Consider the following 24,688-nt stretch of genomic DNA (forward strand, 5'->3'; position numbering starts at 1 on the left):
TAATACCTTAAGGAATGAAGCAGAATATCATTGTGCAATCAACTGTTGCCCAAAATGATGGTTTTAATGAGTCTCATTAGCATTAAAATTATGTATATTGATGTGAATGTTTGTTGTGTTATTTAAAGCTGTTATGTAATTTGAGGCTTTGAGATAAGTCTGCCTTTTATTGGGCTGTTGGTTTCCTTAGCTATAAAAGTTATGAATTAAAACTGTTAGCATTCATAAACTGCTTAAATGACATCACTTCTGCATATGATCAGAAACTTAAGTAATGTCAAAGTTTAAGTAATTTTAAATTCCTAAATGATGCTTTCAAACAGCAAAACTAAACTGTAAAATATTTGTAACTGCTATCCACTAGTTTATCTTCAGTAAATCTTCGTAATGCATAGAAGGAGCACTGCATTAATTTTGATACATACCTCTCTTTGGCAATCACCATGTTATGTTAGGCTATTTATTTTTTTTTCCTAAGGAAGTATTAGAGCTTTCATTGAAAAACGACCTGGAAAACTAAAATACCTGTTTGTAAGTGTATTTATAAACCAGATTACATTTCTGCCTTGATTCTGAAAGCGTACGCTTGTCAGTTTCAAGTGGACTTTTTAAAAATCCCTGTTGTAAGATAAGAATCCAAAGCAGGTAATTTACAAGAAAACTCCTTTGGTTTAAAATCATTGTTTTTAATAATAATGGAAATAGTATTGTCATTTATTTTAATTGAGACATTTATTAAAATTGCCTGGAGGCTACAAGCTGTTATGTCAAAAGCCAAAGCTGCTTTGCCAGTATATTAGGTAGTTCATCATTTGTGTCATTCTTATTTGCATCTTAATACACTTAAACATCTAGAAGTCACTTGGCTTAGTATCTCGGGAGACCAATTAAAATGATCAGTGGTCACAACCCATGTAGTACATGTTAAGTAGGTTACAATATAGCCATCTTAGAAAAGTGATTACAAACGGAGAATCATCCAGAGTATTTTTTTAATTCTTGTAGAGTCAAAGAAGCATACACTACTTTTGACTGGAAGGGACCACAGGAGGTCAGCTAATCCAGCTCCCTGTTCAAAGCCAGGTCTAAGTAGATCAGGTTGCCTAGGGACTTGTCCAGTCAAATCCCACCACAAACCTGATTTTTATCCATAAATATTGTTTAGCCATTTAGGAAAAAGAACATGTAGAATCATTTCTGGTAGTAAGATGAGCTGCAGAATAGAAAATTTTGTGGACACACGTGCACACTAATCTGAAATACTTGGTAAACTGGTGTAATACAGCCAATGTAATTTCTTTTTAAATATAAGGCCATGCATCTGAGAAAAAAAGTTTTTTAACTATTTCAGGACTTGTCCCACATGGAAATGATTAGAAGAGCACTATAGAAATTACTTAAACCTTGTTAAACAGGAAAAGATCAAGGAAAAAAAAAAGAAGTTGTTTGGTTTTTTTATTTAGAGAAAGGAAATGAGCTTAACTTGATGTGCAATTACTTATTTTCCAAAATAACAATAGCGAATGAAGCTCCAGAACTGAAAGTTGAAGCTAAATAAACGTGGTTTAGAAGTAAGGCTTTCATTGCTCTTTTTTAAAACACTTTACATAATTACTTACCAAGATATGATTCTAAATTATTTACCATTAAATCTTGATGTTAAGTTTAGAGCTAATTTTTATAGAATCATTTGGTTTAGTTCTGATGAAAATAGTACTTAGATCTTGAAATTGAGAAGTATGTAATTGGCTCTTCTTTTTCATGTTGATTTCTGTAATTCTAGAAAATTCTAAGTCTTGTATTTGGGAAAACGTTTTGCTTTCAGTTCTTGTGCCTAATTTTCTCCTCTTTCTGTGCCAATAGTTATTGAAAAAACCATAAACAATAACTATTGAAGTAAACTTTATAAAGTCTAATGTATAAGCTAAAACCCAAGTACCTTGTAATGAAAAAAAGTCATTTAAGAAGCAGTAAATTAGAATCACTTACTGAATTGAAAAAAGCTCTGTCATGCTTCAAAGAAACTCGTGTCAGAATGCTTTTTATTCTGGCATAGTTCTATAAAAGCTGAAGTTTGAACAACAGTATTCTTAAACTAAGAAATCAGAGAGTAACTTAATAGTCTTTCATTTAACTTTTAAATTCTTTAATTTCTTTGTTTTCCTCAGTCTCCCCTTCTCGTTGGCATATGTCAAACTATGCCATAATTTCTATTTGCAAATGAAATAAAATGAAGATGCATTTCATGATTACAAAAAAGGAAGAAACTTGCAAGTGCTGTTGTGAACTAAATGTAGGAACAGATTTTTGTTTGCTTAGCAATATTTTCTACTATTTCACCTAAATAGAACAGTAGAAACCATGAACTTGGGAAAAGCACTTAGTCGTCTTGGTCCTTATTGAAATTCTGTCATTCTCTAAGCCCATTTAACTTCCGTGTTTAATTGTTTTGTTAAAATCAAGATGCCAACATTTTGAAAGTAATGGATTCTTGCTTTTCTGTAGCTGTGGTATGCTGTCAAGCCAGGCAGAGAGCAGAAAGAAGAATAGAAGTGCTGCTGACTGGTGTAGTTCTCTGTGCAAGTGCTATGCCTGCTGCAAGAAATTCTGATATGATCAATACAAATAAGCCAGCCAACATCCAAGGAGAAGTTCAAGTCACTGATGGTAAGAACACATAGCTTGGATACCATACTATTTTAAGAACTTTTCAAATAAGGTAAGTACTTTACTGAATGTGCAGCTCTGCCATGACAACAGATGAGGTTTAGGCAAATCCTTTCAGTCCATATTTCTACCCTGTTGCAAATATAGTACATTTGTATAACAGTATGTCAGCAGTTACAGGTACCTTTGAACCGGAACCTTTATTTTTGTATGTCTTGGATGCGAGGCTTGCATACATACCATCTCTCCTTTAAAAGAGAATAGCCTGCACAGAGTCTAAAGTTATACAAAAAATTTCTGTGTAAGCATTGCCAGGAAATATTTATCTCCAGGTTGTCCCTATCTGTAACATGCATTCCCACCAGCAGGCCAATATCTGCAGTAAAATGTATTGAAGAAGGAAGCCTTGTTCGAAAGAAGCAATAAAGCTTTGTGAACAGATAGCTTCCACTTACTGTTGATTAACAGAGGACACAGTGAAAATCAATTTATTCAGAGATACACCAGCTTTTCATATGAGACCTCTCTTTGAAACAGAATGGTACAACATATAAATAGTATGAAAAGAATGCTTGTTGCTGCTCTATGTCCGGTATTTTTGTTAATAGAAGTGTGTTGACACTCATACTCACTACAACAAATTATCCACCGTTACATTCTATTTTCATCAGTTATTGCATCTTTGAAACTTAATCTACATTTTTGGGAGGTTCAAATTCTTCTTATCTTTTAAGAAAAATATTATATAAAAATTATGACACGTGGCACGTGACACTGCAACGTGTGTTTAACGTAGCTGTAATGAAGGGATTTCACCCATACTCCAACTTTGATAAGAGTGTAATGCATTGTAAGGTGGTAAAAATTGAGTCTACAGAGGTTGCTATGATTGCAGTCTATTAGGCAATCAGAGAGGCAGCAAAGTTAGCTTTTGAGTTTCATTTCTGCCAATTAGAGTCCAGTCCTACATGGCTTTAAATGAATACCACGTTACAGAAACTCTCCTGCCAAAAAACTGTGAAAAACTAAAAAGCTATAAAAGGTAAATCAAGATGAATTACAACCTTCCTATAAAGATGATTTTCATGCAAACATGCCCCTGCCCTGCACACTGACCAATGCGGTCTCATCAGCAATCACTGTCCAGCTCTTTAAAAAGATTTTATCTTTGAATGGTTTTAAAACAGGAGGGGATCTGAAGTTGCACTGTTAATGAGAGCTTGCACAGCATATATTTACTGATTCATTAATATTTGTAATTACTTAGTTAATCTTGTTACTTGCACATAACATGTTGTCAAAGATAATGCTGTCTGGGCATATTATTATTTTATATTCCCATACTACAAAGGGATAGTGATCAATCTAATAAAATAAGCAAATGTGAAGTTCTCAGTGTATGTTCTTGCCTCTTTAGAGAACCATAAATACTATACTATTATATAAGCTTATTCAGCCTTGTGAAAACAGCTGTGTATCGAAGTACAGGGTACCTTCTTTTTTACTATAGAGTAGGCTTAGTTATTGACTTGTCTACCTTAAGCATACCTGGGCTATTTCCCTCCAACATGTTGGCATGTGAATTGACAAAAATGAGCATGACTTGCATTGAGCAAGTTAAGGCAGCATTTTGAAAGACCTGCAGATTCATGATGTGTAGTGCTTGTTTTATTCATAGGACTAATATCTCGTATTTATTAACACTGGCTTCTGCACATACTGCAAGACATTGATTTGGGACATTGCATCTTTTCAAGCAAGAAGTCTGGTAATGAAATGCTTTACACCATAGGTAATAAGATCATTTATAACTCTGGTGCTTTCCATGATTTTCAATGACATTATAATGTCATTATTGCTAGATGAATTTGATGCCTGTTGGGAATAAAATTTAATGGTACTATCTGAGCTTTCTGCAGTCTACCAGTAATAACATAAATAAAAGTGTAAACCTCCAAGATAACAGCCTGGCAAGCTGTTTTTCATTTTTCCTCTTTTCAAAGAGTGATTCATCAGAGTGTATGTGTGATGTGTAGTAAAAAGTTTTTACATCCAAAGATAAATGATGATAATTACTGGCAGATCAGATTTAAACAGCTACTACTATGCTTCAGTATTTAAATTACTTGGACAAGTAAAAATTCTTGAGAAGTGAAAAATCTTCAAGCATATTCTTTATGTAAAGAATTCAATTTCATCCAGTCCAGGATATCATTTGAAACAGAAAATTATTACAATTTCTTATGAGGGGACAATCTAAACATTGTCTAGCTAAAGTAACATAGTTTGTTGTTCAGAAGTCAGCAAAGTTCTGGAGATTAAATAATTAAAGCTTAATTTTTTAGACATTTAGCAATTGATATGGCTCTTTACAAAAATAATTACCAATTGTATTAAATGCATATTTTTACCTTTTTTTTTATATGGTTTCATACAAAGAACTCTAAAGACATATTTTTTTCAGTAAATGAAATTTAAGACCCATGATTCATCCAAACAAGTGTGAAGATTGGGTTTTTATATTTATTTATTCTAACAAAACAGCATTTTTAGTTTACTTTAAATATTCAATGGGAAATACAGATGTGTTTAATTTTCCATGATTTTCTAAGAAAAACATAGACATTCACAAATTATCAGTTCTATATATTTGGCTGAAATTCACAAATTTCTACACAACCAAACTTGACTGTGTTGACAGCATGTAGAGTACACAGCCAGAGTACCTTCTGGTTGAGGAAATACACTAACCAGGCCTGTTCTGTCTCTGCGTTTGTAATGGTCCCTTGTAACCTATCCTTTTCAATTGCTTCAGTTTATCACATAAGCCAGCCGTAAGGGCTGAGTGTTTATAATTAACTTCCCTAATCTTTATTAATTCATAGCTCTTCTTACAGCCCCAAAGTTGGTCTTAGTTCCTCGCTCCTGTGTTCTTATTTCTGGGAAGGTTTCATGAGCTGCCTTTGGCAGGGGGGAATGCTGCTGTCCGGGTTCTGTAGGGTAGCACCGGTATGGGGGGTTCTGTGTGCTATAAGCAAGTTTCACAGCTATGCTGACTTCTAACTAAACACATGACCAGTTCAATTGCAGCTAGTGGTTAAATAAAATTTACCAGATATGCTAATCCATAACATTGGCTATTGGCGTACATTATGCAAAGTGTATCTGTACCCTTTCTTTCACCATTTACAAAATCAACCAATATACATATTCTATGAAATTTTATAGCAAATAGCTATAAATACAAATATAAATATAAATATAGCAAATAGCTATATTGAAAAACACCTGACACTCATCAGATCAGAATATACAAAAAGCCTCTATTTTCTTTGCTTTCTTTACAGTAGTTCTTTGAAACAGGGGAAGAAGGACATGTCCAAACACATGTTAAAAGCTATTTCCACCCCCCAGCAAGATTTTATGTTAGTCAGTGGTATGGATTCCACTAAATGCCGATTTGATATGATAGATCTGAATCAGGAAGCTCACCTTCAAGAAATGAGTCCAATAAAATTGGATACGATCAAAGAGATCCTAGCAGTATAAGAAATAAAAATGCCAGGATAGGAGGAGACAAAATATTCATATAGACTTGTCTCTCATTCAGAGATTTTAATTTAATTCCTGATTAAGTGTAGCAGGTTAATATTGAAAGCCATATGAAGAGAGTGATAGTGATGAAGATGGCCTGATGTTTTACTTAAGCTGTGTCTCCGTTGTCAGAATAATTATGTCATTATTTTTGAAATGGTAATTGAGGATGAGAGAGTTATATCTATATAAATGAGATTGTTAAGTGAATTTTTTAATCTGCAAGAAGTAGAAGAAAGAGCAACAAAGTATTTGTTTTGGATTAACACTTTGTGAAAGCTGTGAGCTATGGCAAAATGAAAGTGTTGACAAGGGGGTGAACCAGCAATTGGGTCACTCTGTTAGAGATTATTACCTTGTTGTTAAAGGTGACAACTCCTGCTGGGAAACGGGGAACCAGCAGAAGCCAAATAGGGCATCAGAGTAAAAATGAAAGCCTAGATGGATTATTTTGTCAGCTACATAATTTTTGTTTACATCTGGCTGTTTGTTTCTTTGAGTCAAACATGGGAGAGATTTGATACATTGTTTATTCTCTTTATTGAACTGCAATATGCACAGGCATTTTAATGAAGAAGTTCAAATAGGACTTTATTTACTTGTTGATATACAGGGTTACCATTTGGTCCATTAAAAAAAGAAACAATTTAGCATAGATTTTTCTCTCATAAGTAACCCTTCCTACTCCCATTTCGTAATGGAACTTGAACAATAATGCCAACTGCTGAAAAAAAGCTTGTGGATTGTGAGCTAGTATGGTTTGGAATTACTTATATTTCTGTTTACAGAAGAGTCACTCATTTCTGTTTCTTTCCCATTTTATAAAACATTGAAATCTGCAAGCCTTAAGAATAAGTTTCAGCATTACGCAAATCAAAATTACTTTCTACAATCATGCTCAGTTACAATACTCAACACTTACAGGGAACCAGAGCAATTATAAAATAATCTTAAGTTATTTATTCAGCTTCACAAAAGTGCAAAACCAATAAGCAATACAAAACAAGGAATTCCTGATGTTACTTTTCAGTATGATGTACGTCCAGGAAAACTGAGAAGTCCAAAAGAACTGATTGGCTATCCCCACATAATGTATCTCTGAAACAAGAACACACAATCACCTCTTAGAAATGTATTTTGAGTTAGTGACTAAGGGAAGGCTAAGCAACATAATTTCCTGCAAGTTTCCATGAATTACTCTAATTGTTATATGATTGTGATTGCCAAATTGCTATTTCTCCCATTTTTTTCCACATAGTTTTCTGTAATTACTTTGATTGAGTGATAAGTATTACTACCATAGTAACGACACCACTGCACCCTTATTTTGTAAAGGTATTTTGGGAAAGCTTCTGTAAATCAAAACCAGAGTCAGCATAGCTCTCCAGGATCTTAGTTGTGCTTTTGCAACATCATAGCACCTTACGATGATCTATCTGCGTTAATTTGCACTAGGTTTTTTGCATTGTTTTCTCATTAATTATGGGACATCAACAAAGCATAGCTAATAGAGGCCCTTAAAATGTGAACTCTGTTGGTTTTCCAGAAGAACAATGGACCAGTGCTCTCCCTGTCTGTCTCAGCTGTGTGCGCATGGTTCTAATCATAGCAAAGCAAGTGGAAGGTTTATAACCTAGATTTGCTTCAGATAATATATCTGACAGTCACCGTAGTAACAAACACATGCACACATACAACTATATCCCAAATGCTCTTCTATTTCAAGCGTATTACATCCTATTTAATTTTTGTGCTAAGATTCTTTGTCCTTGTCTTCTGTCTCTGAAGCTGCGCTGTTCACATATTGTTGTTTTTCTTAGAGAAAATGAAATTATCCACTCTAGATCTCCTTCATCTATCCAATATTTCACAACTCCAAAAAGAACATGAAGCAAAAAGGAAAAAACAAAACTTCCCCAGCTTTTATGGGGAACGTATACAACTTCATGTTTTTGTAAATTTGCATCGTGCCTGTAGTTTTGACAGTTTAAAACCACGTTGATCTGAAACTTTGAAGGTGTAGCTAGATATTGAGATTTTAAGACAAGTAGCTAAAAGTTACATAGAATTACCACAGAACATTAAATGAAATTGTAATCTTGAACCATTACTCTTACTTCAAGCAAGCTCAGGAAGACAGCGAAACCTCAGAAATTTACTGCACAATTTTTTATTAGTTCTGAAACTTAATTTTTATCAAAAAAATAAGACAAGTGGATACCTCCCATGAGATTTTATTTGTCTCACAGTAGAGGAATTTTCACTACCCTGTGTTATAGATGTTCCACCTTATGTATAACTGAATGCAATTCATTGGATAAGGAAAAGGAAGCAAATGAATGTGACCCTACTGATTAGCTCCTGTGTTCTAGTCTGTGTGGCTCAGTCTGTTTTGTAATATTAAAAAAGTCAAAAGATATAAAATGCATCCTTTTTAATAGACCATAGTATAGTGTAAAACTATCAATAACATGCTTACAGATTCTAGTGATAGTACCAAAAACAATTTACCTCCATCAGTAGAGAGTTCTATGTGCATAAATTTAGATAATTTTTTTTAATTTTCAATGAAAAATTATTTTATCATTGAATCAAAGATTATACCATAAGCACAGATAATGGAGTTATCTCAGGAAACATAAACAATTTAAGTTACGATGTGATGTAAGACAAATTCTTTCTTTATGATACTTGTACAGATGAACAGATGAGGAATACTTGCTAAGAAATTCTTTTTTCCATATCTCCTTTCAAGTTAGAAGGAAAGAAAGATAATCACTCCATTTGAGATTACAGGATTATATTACCCCTTTTACTTATGTTTAGTTTGTTGTGTATTGTTATTTTTTAATTTGCAGAGCTACTGAGTGGAAGATTTCAGTATGTAGGTCCATGTTTTCAAAACACAAAAATGTGTTTTTATGAAAAATATAAATACATTTGTATGGGAAAATAATCAGGCTGAAGTTCTTTTGTCTATAACCACACACGCATATTTGCTTGGTGTTTTAGATTAAGATGCTGGGAAAGAGCGTAACCTAAGATGACATCTTTGTCATCCAAACTTCTAATAAATGCAACTATTAAAAAAAGAAAGAACAACCAAAACCAGAACAGACCAATTCCTGGTCCTCAGCTCCCCTTTTCATACGATGACCATGAATCAATGGATATATTGCAGATCATAAGAGCTAGCATATGCCCTTCTCATGTGTTTAAAAAAACCATAAACCTACCCCATACAAACTGTACAATACAAACATTCTGATACTGCATCCATCTTCCTGAAATCCCACAGAAAAAAAGATGCAGTTTTCATTGTGTTCAACTGGCAATCAGACTGATCAGTCTGGACTGTGTATGTTAAGAGAAAATATTCCATTGTTATTAAGTAATGTGTCTGCCTGAAATACCTGCTAATTAAGTTAAAACATTTTAAAACAAACTATTATTTATCTTCTAAACCAAACTTGCAATGTAGTAGCAAGTGAGGAGTAGCTCAACAGATCAGATTGTGAGGTCTTTTCAGCTTCTCTAAGTACTGCATCCTGTAGCTGGCAGACTCGATAAATGTGAAAGTGCCTTTAAAATCAACATGAAGCTCTTTGCTACATATGTGCTATGTTATTTCAAGCACTGTGCGTTTCAGAGTTTTTGAATTAAGAACTCAAGTTTGCTGGTGTCAGCTCTACAGAATTTCAAAGGGCAAATAAATGGTACTGGATATAGGAATATCTTAAATGGTAATGTTTTATGATTTGTTGAAAAACTGAAACTGGTCGTGCTGAGTAAGAATCACATCTCAGTGCAGTTTGATACTTTTGGGTTTTTAGCAGCAATCAGCCAAGGTGTTCCTTCTCACTCAAAAAATTTTTGGACTGATAAAGTTTAATTAGAAAAATCTATTTTTATAAAAGCAAAATGGTTCTAATCTTATACCCAAGTTACAAGACAGTAGTAAAAGTAGTCAGAAAACATTTACTTTTGGAACAGGTATTTTAAGCTTATTTATTTTATTGCCATTAGTTCAGAAAAACCACCATACATTGTACAGACACACAGCTGATTTACAAAGTGATGCTTAGATCCACAATATTTTAAGATTATATTCTTGAACATGAAAAGTTTGTAAGTAAGTATGAAGAAAATTGAATTTCTAAATGGAAAATTGCTTTTATTCAGTAGGACAAATTACATTTGTATTTTGCATATAACTTTAATAAGGAACTGTGAAGGAACTGAAATAGCTGGGGATAAGCTAAATCTATATGTTCTTCTCACTTGGAAGGTCACATTCCTACTGCAGTAAAATGATATTTAACTGGGAAGTGATAAAGTTCCATGAATGAAATGTTATGTTCCAAAATATGAAAAAGGGTGTTTTTTGCCTTAGGGAAGTATTCTTCGTACAGTACATGTTGGCAGTGTCGGAAGGCGAAAAGTAAGATAGTTTTCTAAAGGAAGTGATTTTAAGAATGAATTTTGAAAAGGGAAAGTGACTCAGTGTATACAGTGCAATAAAAAGCCCTAGAAAAGTCTTTGAACACAGAGTGTGATAAAGGAAGTAGAGCAAAATTGCTGGTATTCTCTTAACCACCTATAGTAAATGGGCAATTACAGTCACTGATGCAGTTAAAAGAAAACCAAACCAAACCAATCCAAACCATGAAACATCCTGTAAGTTATGTTTTTCAAGTAAATCGCCAAACAATAAAAGAGAAGGCTAAAACCTAGGAAACTTCTGAGGGTAAGAGAGCATCTGGGAGGGAGGAAAGAACATCCATACTGCTGACACATAAAAAGACTGGAAAAAAGAACCTTGCTATTGCTTCATGATCTACTGGTTATCTTGGTGTAAACACACTGCTCCTCCAAAGGGATCTGAAGAAATGTGCTTGCATTGGAACTTGGTCTTCGAAATGACAAGCATAATTTCTTTTAGTTATTAATGTAACTTCTGTAAGGAATAAAGTACACAGACGTCATCATATTGGACACAGTGGAAAAAAAAGAAATTATAAATAATACTGTTTTCAATTTAGCATGTGTGTGGACCAATACAGTTTGAATGATTAGGTTAAAAGACTCCTTGAGTTATTACTGATTTCAGTGGGCAACATTCACAGTGAGGGAAATGAGCTGGGAAACCATGGAAAAAATAAATGTCTATGTGAATTAAGACTACTTCATAATATAAGTTCATGGAGAAGCCGGTTTGGCATTGCCTGTGTCCAGGTACAGAAGTGTTCTTTATTTGCTAGAATTGCCAGATGAATGAAGACAATGCTAAATAAAAGAGACTGCTGAAAACAAAGAATAGAATATGATTGAAAAAATACATTTGAATAATTTCTTTTAATGCATTAATTTATAATTGGTGTACAAATCTAAGTAGAATGCCAGATCAAAGGAAGGTAATGTGGGAGATCCTTTGGGCTGATGAAAATCCTTTTGCTTTTCCTGAGGCTTTTGATTTATTTACTATGCCAAGAAATATCAAAATAGGGTGCAAAGAGGGGAGTGTGGATAGGCATAACACAAATGGAATTAGTCCAAAATGGATTCAGAGAGGGAGAATATATGGAAACAAGCTGCAAGGAAGAAATTAGAAATGCATGCAGAACAGCAGATGCTAGATGCACACTGTTTATTTCATATACATGGATTCACAAACTTCCATTTCATTCATTTAATGATGCAGTGTTTTGAACAAAGACATCCTAAAAAAAAAAAAAAGGGGGGGGGGGGAGGGAGGGAAGTGCTTTCTATTGCTTCTTTTTACAGTAGAAACCTGCTTTAGAAGTAGAACTCTGATTTGAAGAGTGTTTTGAAAAAGGAAAATTAGGAAACAGAAAAATCAAATGTGAGAGAAAATTTAGAAAAGTGTTGAAGTTGGTTGCTAGGGGAATAGGCAGTGGGATGCAGGGTAAAAAAAAGATATGGCTAAGAGTGGAATTTTTCAAAGCCTTGAAGATATGGGTGAAAAGCCTTAATTGGATATGGAAAGACAAATAAATTTGCGAGGAAGAGATATAAAGGTGTATATGCTTACCTATGTTGAGAATTCTCTTGAATTGCATTGAGGATCAAAGATTATATCATCAACAGAAGGAGACCACTTTTCTTATCCATTTATTTCTTTGCATTTAAGGTAATTTGGTGTCTGGCATTTAATAAAGTATATGATGTTACCTTTGCTGATATTTATAATGCTCCACATGCAGAACTTTTGTACCTGTATGAACAAATTTAGTGAAAGGAATTTAACTACAGCCAGCTCTTTTTTGGTTATTATGCAATTTGTTTATTCTGCTGCTATTATCCTGGAGTTACGACTTTTTACAGCGAGTTCTCAGATGAAGTTAATTTCTTACTGCCCAGAAGATACTGGCTACTTAAATGTTAGGATGTTCTTGACCACCAGGCTTCCTTTTATTTTTTTTTCCTTTCTTACTCTTTTTTGCTATACATATTTGCTATTCACTTGAATATTTACTTGAAAGCTGTATTAAAGCAATTTAATCTACTGTATGGTAATGTATCCTGTCTACTGCTGCTTTTGCTGGCAAGTCATATCTGCATACTTAATGTTCGTTCCCCACTGCCTGCTGAGTTCTAGCAGTGTGTGTTAAGACTCCTGGAAGACAGCAAAGAAGCAGGAAAAGAACAAGTGTCATATGACAGCTGAATGGGGGCTGTGAAGAAAGAGATTTCACAACATTTGGAAGGTCAAAATTAGGTGCCAGATGTCTGGTAGAAATTAGTAGTTAATGTCTCATCTTGTAGTTCCTAATTTACCACTTTGGAGACTATTAGATCCAGAGGGGAAGAAATCTTTGTCAGGTGTCAGGGCCACAATGGATGCAAACATTGAAAAATTAGCAGAACCAGAAAAAAAAAAAATCATTGAGAGAGTGCAGTATATTACATTCAGCATCAAACTATAATTTATCTGGTTTTTTAAAAGCGTGAAGCTGCAAATTTATGAGTGACTGGGCTTTCATTTTGTTTGTATTCTGTGATTGTGCTGACCTTTATTAAATGACTGCAAGTAAAATTTCAGCCTGCTGAATGGGAGGTGATGAAGGTCAATTGAGCGAATTCACTTGCATCTCTGTTTTATTGCACCAATCCAAGAAAAAATCTCTGTAATGAGGACAAGTAGTTTTGCAGTCTGAATATTTTTCTATCACAGCTTTAATTTCCACCTGTCTCATTGGAAATTTGAGGCAGTGTGAAAGTAAGGGGAGTCCTTTAGAGAGCTCCTCCCCTTTGCCGTTTTTATGTCACCAAGCCCACTCTAGGTTAAGCACTATTTGCAGGTAGCTCAGGTAGCTAGATCTCCTCTAGGTATCCACAAGAGACTGCAGCTTCGTAGACCGGTGTCCGTTAGGTTTTTATCATCAGAAAACACAATGTATAATGAGCCAGTCAGTGAAGTCAAACATGTATTCACTTTTCAAAAATAGGAGGAAGGTACAAAGGCTTCTCTAATGGCTGTGTGAAACCCTCTTCCAGGTCCGATATACCCAGTGGGCATTTCACATACCTTCCATGGACATTAGACCCATCGATGTCTTTGTAGTTAACTCTTTTGAAGCTGGAATACAGGTTCTTTTCAACTAAAAAGTTATTTAAATTCCTGAGGTTTTTATTGTGAACCTGTTAGACACGTCTTTAATCTTTAGATGTATGAAATCCATTAATTAGATTTACAGTAAATCCTAGCAGTCAAAAAAAAATCACATTTGCCCAATATATATGCTCAGAGTGTAAAACCCTGGAAGTGTCCACGCTATCATTCTTACGAGTCAGAAAATAAATGAAGATAGTGGTCTATTTCCTTTCACCTTCTTAGAGGCTGTTTAAAAAAAGAACCCAGACAAATCCTCCACACTTCAATTGTAGTGCTTTTTAAGAAGTATCCTTACTAGCACTTGAAAATAAATGACAGCCAAGACATAGAACTATATCGCTCAAAAACCTTATTGGTTTTTAAACATCGCTGCTTCAGAAATTCTGCATACACAAATGTTGCCTAAATCCGTGCTATTTTTCACAAGTCTTTATTTACGCAAAGTACTGGAGAGAGGAAGGCTGAGGGGAGATCGTACTGCCCGTGGCAGCTACCTGAGAGGAGGCTGTGGCTAGGTGCGTGTTGGTCTCTTCTACCAGGTGGCAAGTGGCAGGACAAAATGGAACGGCCTTGGGTTGTGCCAGGAGAGGTTTGGATTGCATATGAGGAAACGTCTTCACCGAAAGGGTTGTCAGGCACTGGAAGAAGCTGCCCAGGGAAGCGGTTGAGTTGCCATCCCTGGAGGGATTGAAAAGATGTCTAGTTGTGGTGCTTAGGGACATGGCTTAGTGGTGGACTTGGCAATGTTAGGTTTATGGTTGTACTCAATGGTCTTAAGGGGCCTTTCCAAACTAAATGACTGCATAATATTCTTCAGGAATGATGAGAAAGTAATATTTTTTGTAAATGGAGTTTCTATTCCCTAGATGTAACAAGCTGTATATAAATAGCATGCTTGTATCTTCCCAGTGTTTGGACTGAGAAATAATGTTGAGTCAAGATGTGGCTAAAACTCTCCTTGCTGCTCTCTACTTAAAGAACAGCAGTGGATTATTTGGGGTATACTTTATATCTGCATGCATATTTTACAATTTACATTAGATAACATTTTAGTACAGATAAAATGTTATTTTGATGTTTAAATAGAAAACCAGTGAATGAAAACATACAAAGAGCTGGGCTAAAGGGTCAAGACATATTTGAACAGTCTGCTATATTGTATTTGGTGTCACTATAAAGAAAATGTTAATTCTTATTTATTTCACCATTTTAATTGAAACCAGAAATTTCAATTAAATGGAAACAAGGAAACTGAATATTTGACAATTTGGACAGATTTCTAGCCATGATACACATTTTTATTTATTTATTTATTTTTATTTTTTTTACCTTTAACATCTGCCAGTTTGCTTAGGCAGCATGTGCATTCTGGAATTGTCTAGCATAAAATATTAACATATTCACAGAGGCTTCCCATAGTACAATAATATAGTAGTCTTCAGGGCAGCTGTGATAAAAATCTAATTACATTTTTCTTTTTTGAACAGTTCAAAACTAGATCAGCAATGTAGATCAAAACCAGCTAAGGGACCAGCATAACAAGGCTTTCAAATATTGGGACTTATAAACGCATCGTTTTTCCTTAGGTGTTGTAAATATTAAAATATTTTAACTAAATACTTAATATGAGCGTAGAACAGGTTATAAAACAGCCTGGAGCACAAAAAAATTGTAAATATTTAATTGCTTCTGGCTAAAAGGTACTATATACATATGTCAAACCAAAATCAAATGTCTTTGGATACTAAAAGCAGAATGCAATTTACAGCATTTTCTTCTGAAGTATAGAAAACGTTTTTCCTGAGTAGCATTGTGTGATATAACTGCTGAAAGAAACATCTGCTCAACAGTTGCAATTTTCTCATTCTGGAATGCTCCAAATGATGTAATCTTTTCTCTCCCATAATAAGTTAATTTTTTGTCTTAATTTTCATGTTTGGGCATTTCTCTAGGGTGACTACTAGAAGCCTTGGGCTGTATGGGAATCTGAATGCATGGCATAAACATATTTAAACAACAAAGCATGGAAGGATGTAGGATGATCCTAGGAATTTTATAAACTGTAGGAAAAATGTTCATACTTAATTTCATTATTAAAAAGTACATTTATTGTAATAAAGCAAATTTATAATAAAAAGACAAATACATGGAAATCCGATATATTCAGTATTTAGTGTGTATCTACTATAACCGATAATCCTGTCTGTTGGTATTGTTTTTCTTACCTCTGTGTAACTTTTTGATCTAGCATAAATCAATCAGACATCTGTGTGAAGAATCCACTTTAAAAAGTCAGAAATGTTACAGTATAAGCTGCTACATTTTTTAGGGTTAATTTGTGTGTTACAAAAATATTGGCAACAGAAGTTCAAGCTTCTTGTTAGCCAGTGAAGTTGGAATTTGTACATTTCAGAAAAGGAAAAAAGACTTCAAGCATAGGAAAGTGTCTGTGCTCCTTAAATTTGGGTGGCATTACAGACTGGCAAAACCAAAGTAAGATTTTGATCAGCTGTCTCACAGTGCATTATCTTTTGGACTTTTTATGTGAAGAAATATGTAGTCTATACGTTAGAACTCCAAGTTGGAAGGTCTTGGGAAATAACTGCAGATGACTGGCCCTCTATAGCCAACGTATATATACAAGGATGCATACATAGGAGTTCTGTGCAACACATTGTACTTAGCTGTGCAAATTCAAAATGTGCCTTAGGATATGTGGTCATAATAAGATCTAGTGGTTGTGTTAAAATACTTTTCCCCCATAAAATGTGTAAAACTTTTAAACAGATTAGCAGTTTGAGATTATTTTCCTCATAGAAACGTTCTGTTTTGTGCTTTTGTGCACAAATTACTGTTGTATACTGAATATCACAGTTTTCTTTGTTACAGCTGGAAAAGACACTTGAATCAAGAAACACAGCTTTTATTCTTATGTCATTACTACTTGGCCTTTTCATAGCTGCTACAGGGAATAAGAGAAGAGGCTGCTAGTGACATCTTTGCTCTTTTTCTGTATTCTGTTTTCCAGACTGTCAGCCATCAGTGGCACTGATGTCCTTAATGACTTGTTTTTTTGAGATTGTCCCAATGCCATTACTCAAAAACAGTATTAAATTCTTGCAATTTTCATTTGGCTGATGAACTGGAAATATCTTTCTGTAATGTAGAAGTGGTAGCCAGAACGATACTGCTATTACTGTTAACATCTCCTAAGTAAATTTTCCAGCTTCCATTTTGCCAGAAACTATATAGCCTGTCATATGAAACTGGAAGATTTTGCTATGCAGTCAGAAGGAAATCACTCAAATTCTGGGTAATTAGTAGTTTTACTTCCTTGTCATTTTTAGTAACAAATGAAAGAATTGCAACTACTATCCAGCCAGCTGTGTGATACTGGAGTGCACAGAGACTGATCTCTTTCTCTTGTGTCATTTAGGTTTCTGTACAGCAATGGAATTTCTATATGAATTGCAATATCAATCAAATGAAATTAAATCTCAGCTTGAATCTTTGGTTGGTATGCATCTGGTTCAAAAAGAACAGGATACAGAATCCAGAACCATAACACTGGTCTTTAATATAGTGTTTGCACCTAACAAACCAATGAGGTAAGCTCCTGTTCCTTATTACCAACAAAACATGCAATAAAATCCTGTCTGATCACTCTTAGCTATATAAACACCTCCCTGCATCATTTTCCTCATGTTGTTTTCATCTCTGAGATCTATTATTTTAGATTTTCTCACATGATGCTTCTCAGTATGATATCTCTGGTATTAAAACTGATAGTTTTTCTTTTTAATGCTTGTGACATAGTTCTGTTGAGTTACTGCCTTAGTCTGTGCATCCATCAATTTACTTCTAAACACTGGAGTATTGAAAGACTTCCAATGAACATTCAAAATTTGCGGAAAGAATACAGACAAGATGGCCTTGAAAAACTTTCTGTAGATGAACATGTGTGCATATTCTTCGGATGGATGGGATGGTGGAATTTGAAATTAGTCTCTAGTGCCCCGGTAACAACAGTTCACAGACAAATATTATCTTCTTTTACAGCTGTGAAAAATTAGGAATTTCGTTGTTTTACATTAGTACATCCCACAGCTTTAAAAAGAAACTGTGAAAGTGAGATCCTGTCTAAAGAGTGGGAAGTTGCACCTTCCTCTTGAAGGAGTCAAATGTGTGTGGGGAGGAGGCTGGAAAGAAGCTTCAGTATCATGCAGGCACATGGAAAATTCAGAGGCTCAACATTACCAGGAAGATTAGAAAGCAGTCACTGCCTAGTGTCATGGGCTGCATGCAACGGGGGTATTTTTAGGGTGCAGGAGGGAACCTTTAGGAAAGACCATCCACCCACACCATGCAATGTCATTGTATCAGAAGGGAGGTTAATTTCAAAGCTCTCTTTATTTCTACTCTGTCCCTTTTTAATTTATTATTTTTTGTTTTGGTTTGTTTTTTATCGTTGTGTACTTGAGACTTATCAGGCTTCATGCAGAGGATTCAATGAATGCAATTAATTGGTTTCTTATCTTTAGAATCTACAGCACCAACTCTCTTAGATGGTCTGAAGACATCAGTCTGCAATTTTTCTAAGCACATAGACCTTCACCAGATCTATTTGCCTCTAATATGAACTGCTACCATGTTGTGGACAAGATTCTGCCATGAACCAAAGTTAAAAAAAAAAAGAAGACTAAACCAAATTGAGTTAAATTTGTTTACCTCAACAGAGAGTAAGCAGAAAAAGAATCAAATCTCATGGCTGCTCCAATCATTTTGCTTTCATATTATGTCCTTTCTTGTTCTTTAGCTATCACAATATTTACAGCAATCTTCATCCCAGTCTAAGTGTAACTGATGCATACTATGCCATGCAAAATTAAGGATGTATTCCAGTTTAAAGCCATCTGTATTTTCATTTTACTGTATTGTAGTTCTACACACTTGAGGCTTATTTTGGACATTAATTTACTCAGTTTATGTTTTGTAATGTTGTTCTATGTATTGAATGTTTTTTATCTGAAATTTTAAGGAACGAAGCAACTCTTGTAGTACAGTGCACTACAGGAGGTGTTTGGAAATTTCCCATGCTGTTCATTGCTACGGAGCCAGAGGTGGATGATGTCATCAACATTGAAGCAGTTGGCCTGAATAAGGAATCTATAGTTGGCTTTAAGCTTACAAGCCAGACAAGGTAAAAATACTTATGATTAAGTATTTATGCAGCTTTCTGAGGCTAGAGTTCACACTCAAACACATTAGATAGGACAGATTTGGGCAACAGAAACATATGTGAGCTGCAGCTATTTCATCATTAATTTCAAGTGATGCATTGTATAGGTAACAAATGTGATTTTGATGGTGTACTGTAGAAAACAGAAGTATTCTATATGTAGGCTATAGCCTCTCAAGAGAAAATTTTGAAATACGTCCAAATGTTTATGTTATGACTTTAAAATTTTGCTCTAAAATGCTTGTGTGTTAAAATGTGTGATATAGAATCACAGAATAGTCACAGTTGGCAGGGATCTCTGGAGATCATGTAGTCCAACCCCCTGCTAAAGCAGGTTGATCTAGAGTAGGCTTCACAGAGTCACGTACAGGTGGGTTTTGATGTCTCCAGGGAAGAAAAGTCCACAACCTCTCTGGGCAGCCTGTTCCAGTGCTCTGTCACCCTCAAGACAAGGAAGTTCTTCCTCATATGCAGAAGGAACTGCCTGTGTTGCTGTTTGTGCCCATTGCCCCTGTCTCTGGGCCCAGCTGAAAAGAGCCTGGTCCCTCCTTTTGACACTTACCCTGAAGATATTTGTAGACATTGATAAGATCTCCTCTCAATCTTCTCTTCTCCAGGCTAATCAGGCCCAGCTCTCTCAGCCTTTCCACCAGAGGGAGATGCCCCAGGCCCCTCATCACCTTTGTAGCTCTCTGCTGGACCCTCTCCAGCAGTTCCCTGTCTCTCTTGAACTGGGGAGCCCAGCACTGGACACAGCACTCCAGATGGGGCCTCACCAGGGCAGAGCAGAGGGGCAGGATCATCTCCATCTCCCTCAACCTGCTGGCTGTGCTCCTCCTAATGCACCCCAGGATCCCTTTGGCCACCTTGGCCACCAGGGCACACTGCTGGCTCATGGGTAACTTGCTGTCCCCCAGAACTGCCATGTCCTTCTCTGCAGAGCTGCCTTCCATCCAGCAGGTCAGCCCCCAGCCTGTACTGGTGCATGGGGGGGGTTGTTCCTCCCCAGGTGCAGGACCTCACACTTGCTTTTGCTGAACTTCATTGGGCTCCTCTCTGCCCACGTCTCCAGCCTGTCCAGGTCTTGCTGAATGGCAGCGCAGCCTCCTGGTGTATCAGCTACTCCTCACAGTCTGGTATCATCAGCAAACTTGCTGAGGGTACACCGAGTCCCTTCATCCAGGTCATTGATAAATAAGTTGAACAGGACTGGACTCATCAGTGACCCCTGGGGAACACCACTAGGTCCAAGCTTCCACCAAGACTCTGCACCATTAATCACAGCCCTCTGAGCTCTGCCTTTAGTCAGTTCTCAAACCACCTCGCTGCCCACTCATCTAACCCACAGTTTTTGAGCTTACTTATGAGGATGTTACAGAAAACAGTGTGAAAAGCCTTGCCGAGGTCAAAGCAGACAACATCTACCACTATTTCTGTCATCTACCCAGCCAGTCATTCCATTATAGAAGGCTATCAGGTTGGTCAGGCATGATTTCCCCTAGGTGAATCCATGTTGATTGTTCCTGATGATTTGCTTTTCCTTCACATGCTTCAAGATGACCTCCAGGATGAGCTGTTCCATCACCTTTCCAGGGATGGAGGTGAGGCTGACCAGCCTGTGGTTTCCTGGGTCCTCCTTCTTGTCTTTTTGAAGATTGGAGTGACACTGGCTTTCCTCCAGTCTTTGGGCACCTCTCCTCTCCTCCCTGACTTTTCAAAGATGATGGAGAGCGGTTTGGCAATAATGTCTGCCAGCTCCCTCAGCACTCAGGGGTGCATCCTGTCAAAGCCCATGGCTTTGTGGGTGTCAAGTTTTCTTAAGTGATCTCTTAAATGATCCTCCTCGACTAAGGGAAAGATCAATATACAATCAAAATACAGAGTTAAGGAAGGTGTATTGTGATATTAAAGGCTCATTATTAAAACCTTTATGTTTTTACTATAGATTGTTTTTCAGAGTAATTTATACTTACACCAAGGCAAAAACAATCCTTTGCATTGTGTTTTAAAATTTTTTAAATGTGCTATTCTTTTTAAAGTATTCCTGTTTTATTATGTAAGCATGTTTCGAATTCATCTCTGCTCTGCCCTTTCACTAGATAAAATAATGGTGTCATTCTTCGGTATTTTATTACTTTCATTTTTAGAAGTCCTGCAGAAATCTCTGTTAATATAATTTTTACATACTTTTCATTGTTTTCTCAGAATTTCATAATGTTGTAGCAAACTTATGCTGTCATTTGTATACAGCAGGAAGTCAGGAAATAAATTGTGTAGCACTGACAGAGAAGTTTTAAAACAGTAAAACTGAAAGAATCATGATGGTTACAATCTATTAGCTTATGAAAGTTTTTAAGTTTCTTTCTTTTTTTTTTCTTTAAAATTAACTATTTTTACTACCTATCTAGAAAGTGTGCCAGATATGCTGGTTGACAGTTAACTTTCGTTGTAGATACGTGCCTTTGTATCATCCCTGCAGGAAGTGTCCTTGGTTCCAACTGATCATTTTTTTTAAGAACTTATTTCCAAAAGCTGTGCCTCTAACATGGACAGTTCCAGCTTTTAGATGGCTGTCAGTGATACTAATTACTAGCACTCCGAAAAAGGCTTCTATCACAATGTCCAAGTTAACAGTTTCAATGGAATGGGCTGTTTCAGGAACAAAAGTGAAGTGATTGCTCTGGCAATACTGTAATCTCCTGGTAGGTGTTTGATAGTAGTGAAGAGACCTAATGTCCTCTAGAAAGCCATTATAAAACCTGAATCATTATAGTTATATAAAGAAAGACCTGTGGTGGGAGACAGATTCTCTTTTTCCCTTAAACAAATCCCAAATTTATTTTACATAGCAAGACTTCCCCCCATACATTTGAAACACAAAATACAATGTTTGCATGTGCTGGATAAGATCCGCATCATAAATAGTGCCAACAACTGCTTTGTAAGTTTTATAATGCCTTATCATATCTTTGATTTGCTTAGAAGATTTTAGTGGTGGAAGTTTTGTTATAGAAATAAAACGGTCAGCCAACCAACATTTAGCATGCTGGATCTGCAGTTTAAGAGCAATTACACAAGAAACCCATATATTACAGATGTAATTTAATGCTTGAATAACTCAAATGACTTAGATTAAAAATAAAACCATGAAACATTGAAGTATGGGTTAAAATTTTCAATTGGATATGGAGTGTCATCCTATAGACCTTCCCAGAAAAAAAATGATCAGCCCTTTGGAGTTTTTCTTCAGTAAACATTTAGCAGAACAATCCCATTGAGAATCAGTTCTGGTGCTTAGAGAGGTGGGGGGTTTTTTTGCCCTCCATACAGATACTTTCTGTCTTCCTTTCATATGCTGGAGAGTACCTCATGGCACTGCTACTTTGAGAGTAACTGGGGAGAAAACAGAGATGTATTTCTGAGTAACCTGCTAGAAAGGGACTCTGCAGCTGTGTCTTTTTTTTTTTTCCTCTCTGTTTGCAGCCCAGAGTGGTTGCACAGCATCACTGAGAAGACCTGTACATCTTTATGGGCTAGGAGGGTGCATAGTGATGCGGGAAAAAATATTTGAGATCCACAGGCCCCCCAAAAGGCTCACTATTTTACTAAAGACAGATTAGGATTCTCATATATATGCCAGGTTGAATGAGGATTTTCAGCCATCCACAGAGCACCTTTGGTGATCACTACAAAGCTGTGAGGTCAATGGTTTTAGCTCTCTTTTTCTCTACAGCTACTGCAACTCAAATATGGGCTTCTCCCTTTAACTACACTCCTCCCCTCTCCAGCAAAATCCTCAATGTCTGTGAAATGTTTCGGACTGAATTACTGACTTTCCAGCTGACCCATAACTACATTTGATGTAGTTGCTTTAGGAACAGTGAATGATGAACAAATGGGAGGTAGTTGCTATGCTGTTCACAATGAGCTGCAATAATGAAAGCTCTGAGAGTCCATGCGAATCTGTAATGCACTGTCTTTTAATACATTTAAAATTGACACGTACGTGCCCCCACTGAGAAACAGCACAGTATCTGCTTCAATAATTAATGACAGTGAGAATGCAGGCAAACAGTTTTGTTATAGGAAGAAAACTCAAATACTTTTTTTAAAAAACTGTCTGCATCTAGGATAGTTGTGATATATGAGTAGTCCAATATCTTACTTTCGGCTATAAAAATTCAAAAGGGACATATTGTTGAATGGTCCCCCTTAATGGCATTAAGATTGGTTAAGAGCCAAATCTGGAGATTTCACTTGTTAAATAAGAAATCTCTGCCACTTTTTAACATTCATAGATAATGTTTTTTGGACTTTGTCATAAATGTAGGTTTAATTCAACACCAGCCGAAATCAGTGGCAACATTTCCACTGAGGTAATTTGCTTTGCTACAATCCTGTAATGCTGTGTAAACATCAGTGTTTGTTTTAATAGCAAATGCATTATTAAATACCAATGGTTTACAGAATGACAGCAATATTAACCAAAAAGAATAGCTAGAATGTTATCCTTGGAAATAAAAATTATAGAAACTTGTTTGATATCCAACTGAAATCATTTGTTCTTTATGCTGATGTCTGTAATTGAAACAGAATAAAAATTCCAAAACTGATGCTTTACTTAAAAAAGCCCTAGCCCTTTCTATATTTGTTTTACTGAAAATAACTTCTTAATGTATTTTTAATCAATTTTAATCAATTATGTTTTGGAATCAGAACATTTGCATTAATACAGAACTCTTTTGTGTAGAATATTTACTACTATATTTTCCAGAACAGAGGTATTTTGACAGTTGGATTTATTTCTTCACATTAAAATACTGATATCCAGCTACAGCAGAATGTTTTCCTGTTTTCCAGTGCAAACACTTCAGTAGCCAACATGAAACAATCATAGATACATATGAACACTATTTAATTTCAAATTTTTTTTGTAAACTACATTACTTTTAAGTATTTAGTCAAGATGGTGGATAATTCTGATCATTCTGTCTCTTATTTCTCATACACAGAGCCTCCTTTCACCCTTATAATTCTAGCTTTCCGTGTACCTGTTAGTGATTGTTTTAATGACATATTATTCCCATACACAGTAAAATGTTATCCATTCTTCCATTCCAACCTCTGATTCCAATCCTGTGTTTGTCACAAACAGGGTATTTTGTAATAAACAGTTACATTGAGGAAACTTCTCAGGTGAACTCAAACTATGCTTCAGAAAAGCATACTTAATCAGCACCTGCTATCACAAAAGCTAACACCGTGGTATCTGTATGGTCTCCATGGAGTGTTATTTGCAAAATCCAAGGCTCCACCCAATTATGGGAACAGAGCTAGAATAAAGAGACAACAAAACCACATGGACTAGGGACAGGAGGAGAAAGATGAAACTAGTCTTTAAAATCACTGCATGTGTAGACTTAGTTATCTTAACCTACTTTTCATATTTTGAGCACCACTGTGGGTATTTTCGTTGTTTCTTCTATGCACGCTTCCTAGTGCATAGAATAAATGTTCAATTAAAAACATTTCTTGATCACACAAGATTAATT

At 35.7% G+C, this 24,688-nt stretch overlaps 1 protein-coding gene across 1 annotated transcript in view; it reads left to right on the forward strand.

The window, feature by feature from the left end:
• CFAP47 (cilia and flagella associated protein 47) overlaps positions 1-24,688 on the forward strand; it is a 343,220-nt gene that overhangs the window by 300,984 nt on the left and 17,548 nt on the right. The window contains exons 60-62 of the mRNA XM_040584179.1: positions 2,506-2,667; positions 17,334-17,505; positions 18,936-19,097. Of these exons, the coding sequence (XP_040440113.1) occupies positions 2,506-2,667; positions 17,334-17,505; positions 18,936-19,097 (496 nt within the window). The remainder of the gene's footprint in view (positions 1-2,505; positions 2,668-17,333; positions 17,506-18,935; positions 19,098-24,688) is intronic.

Source organism: Falco naumanni, chromosome 2, assembly GCF_017639655.2.
Source record: "Falco naumanni isolate bFalNau1 chromosome 2, bFalNau1.pat, whole genome shotgun sequence".
Lineage (NCBI taxonomy): Eukaryota > Metazoa > Chordata > Aves > Falconiformes > Falconidae > Falco > Falco naumanni.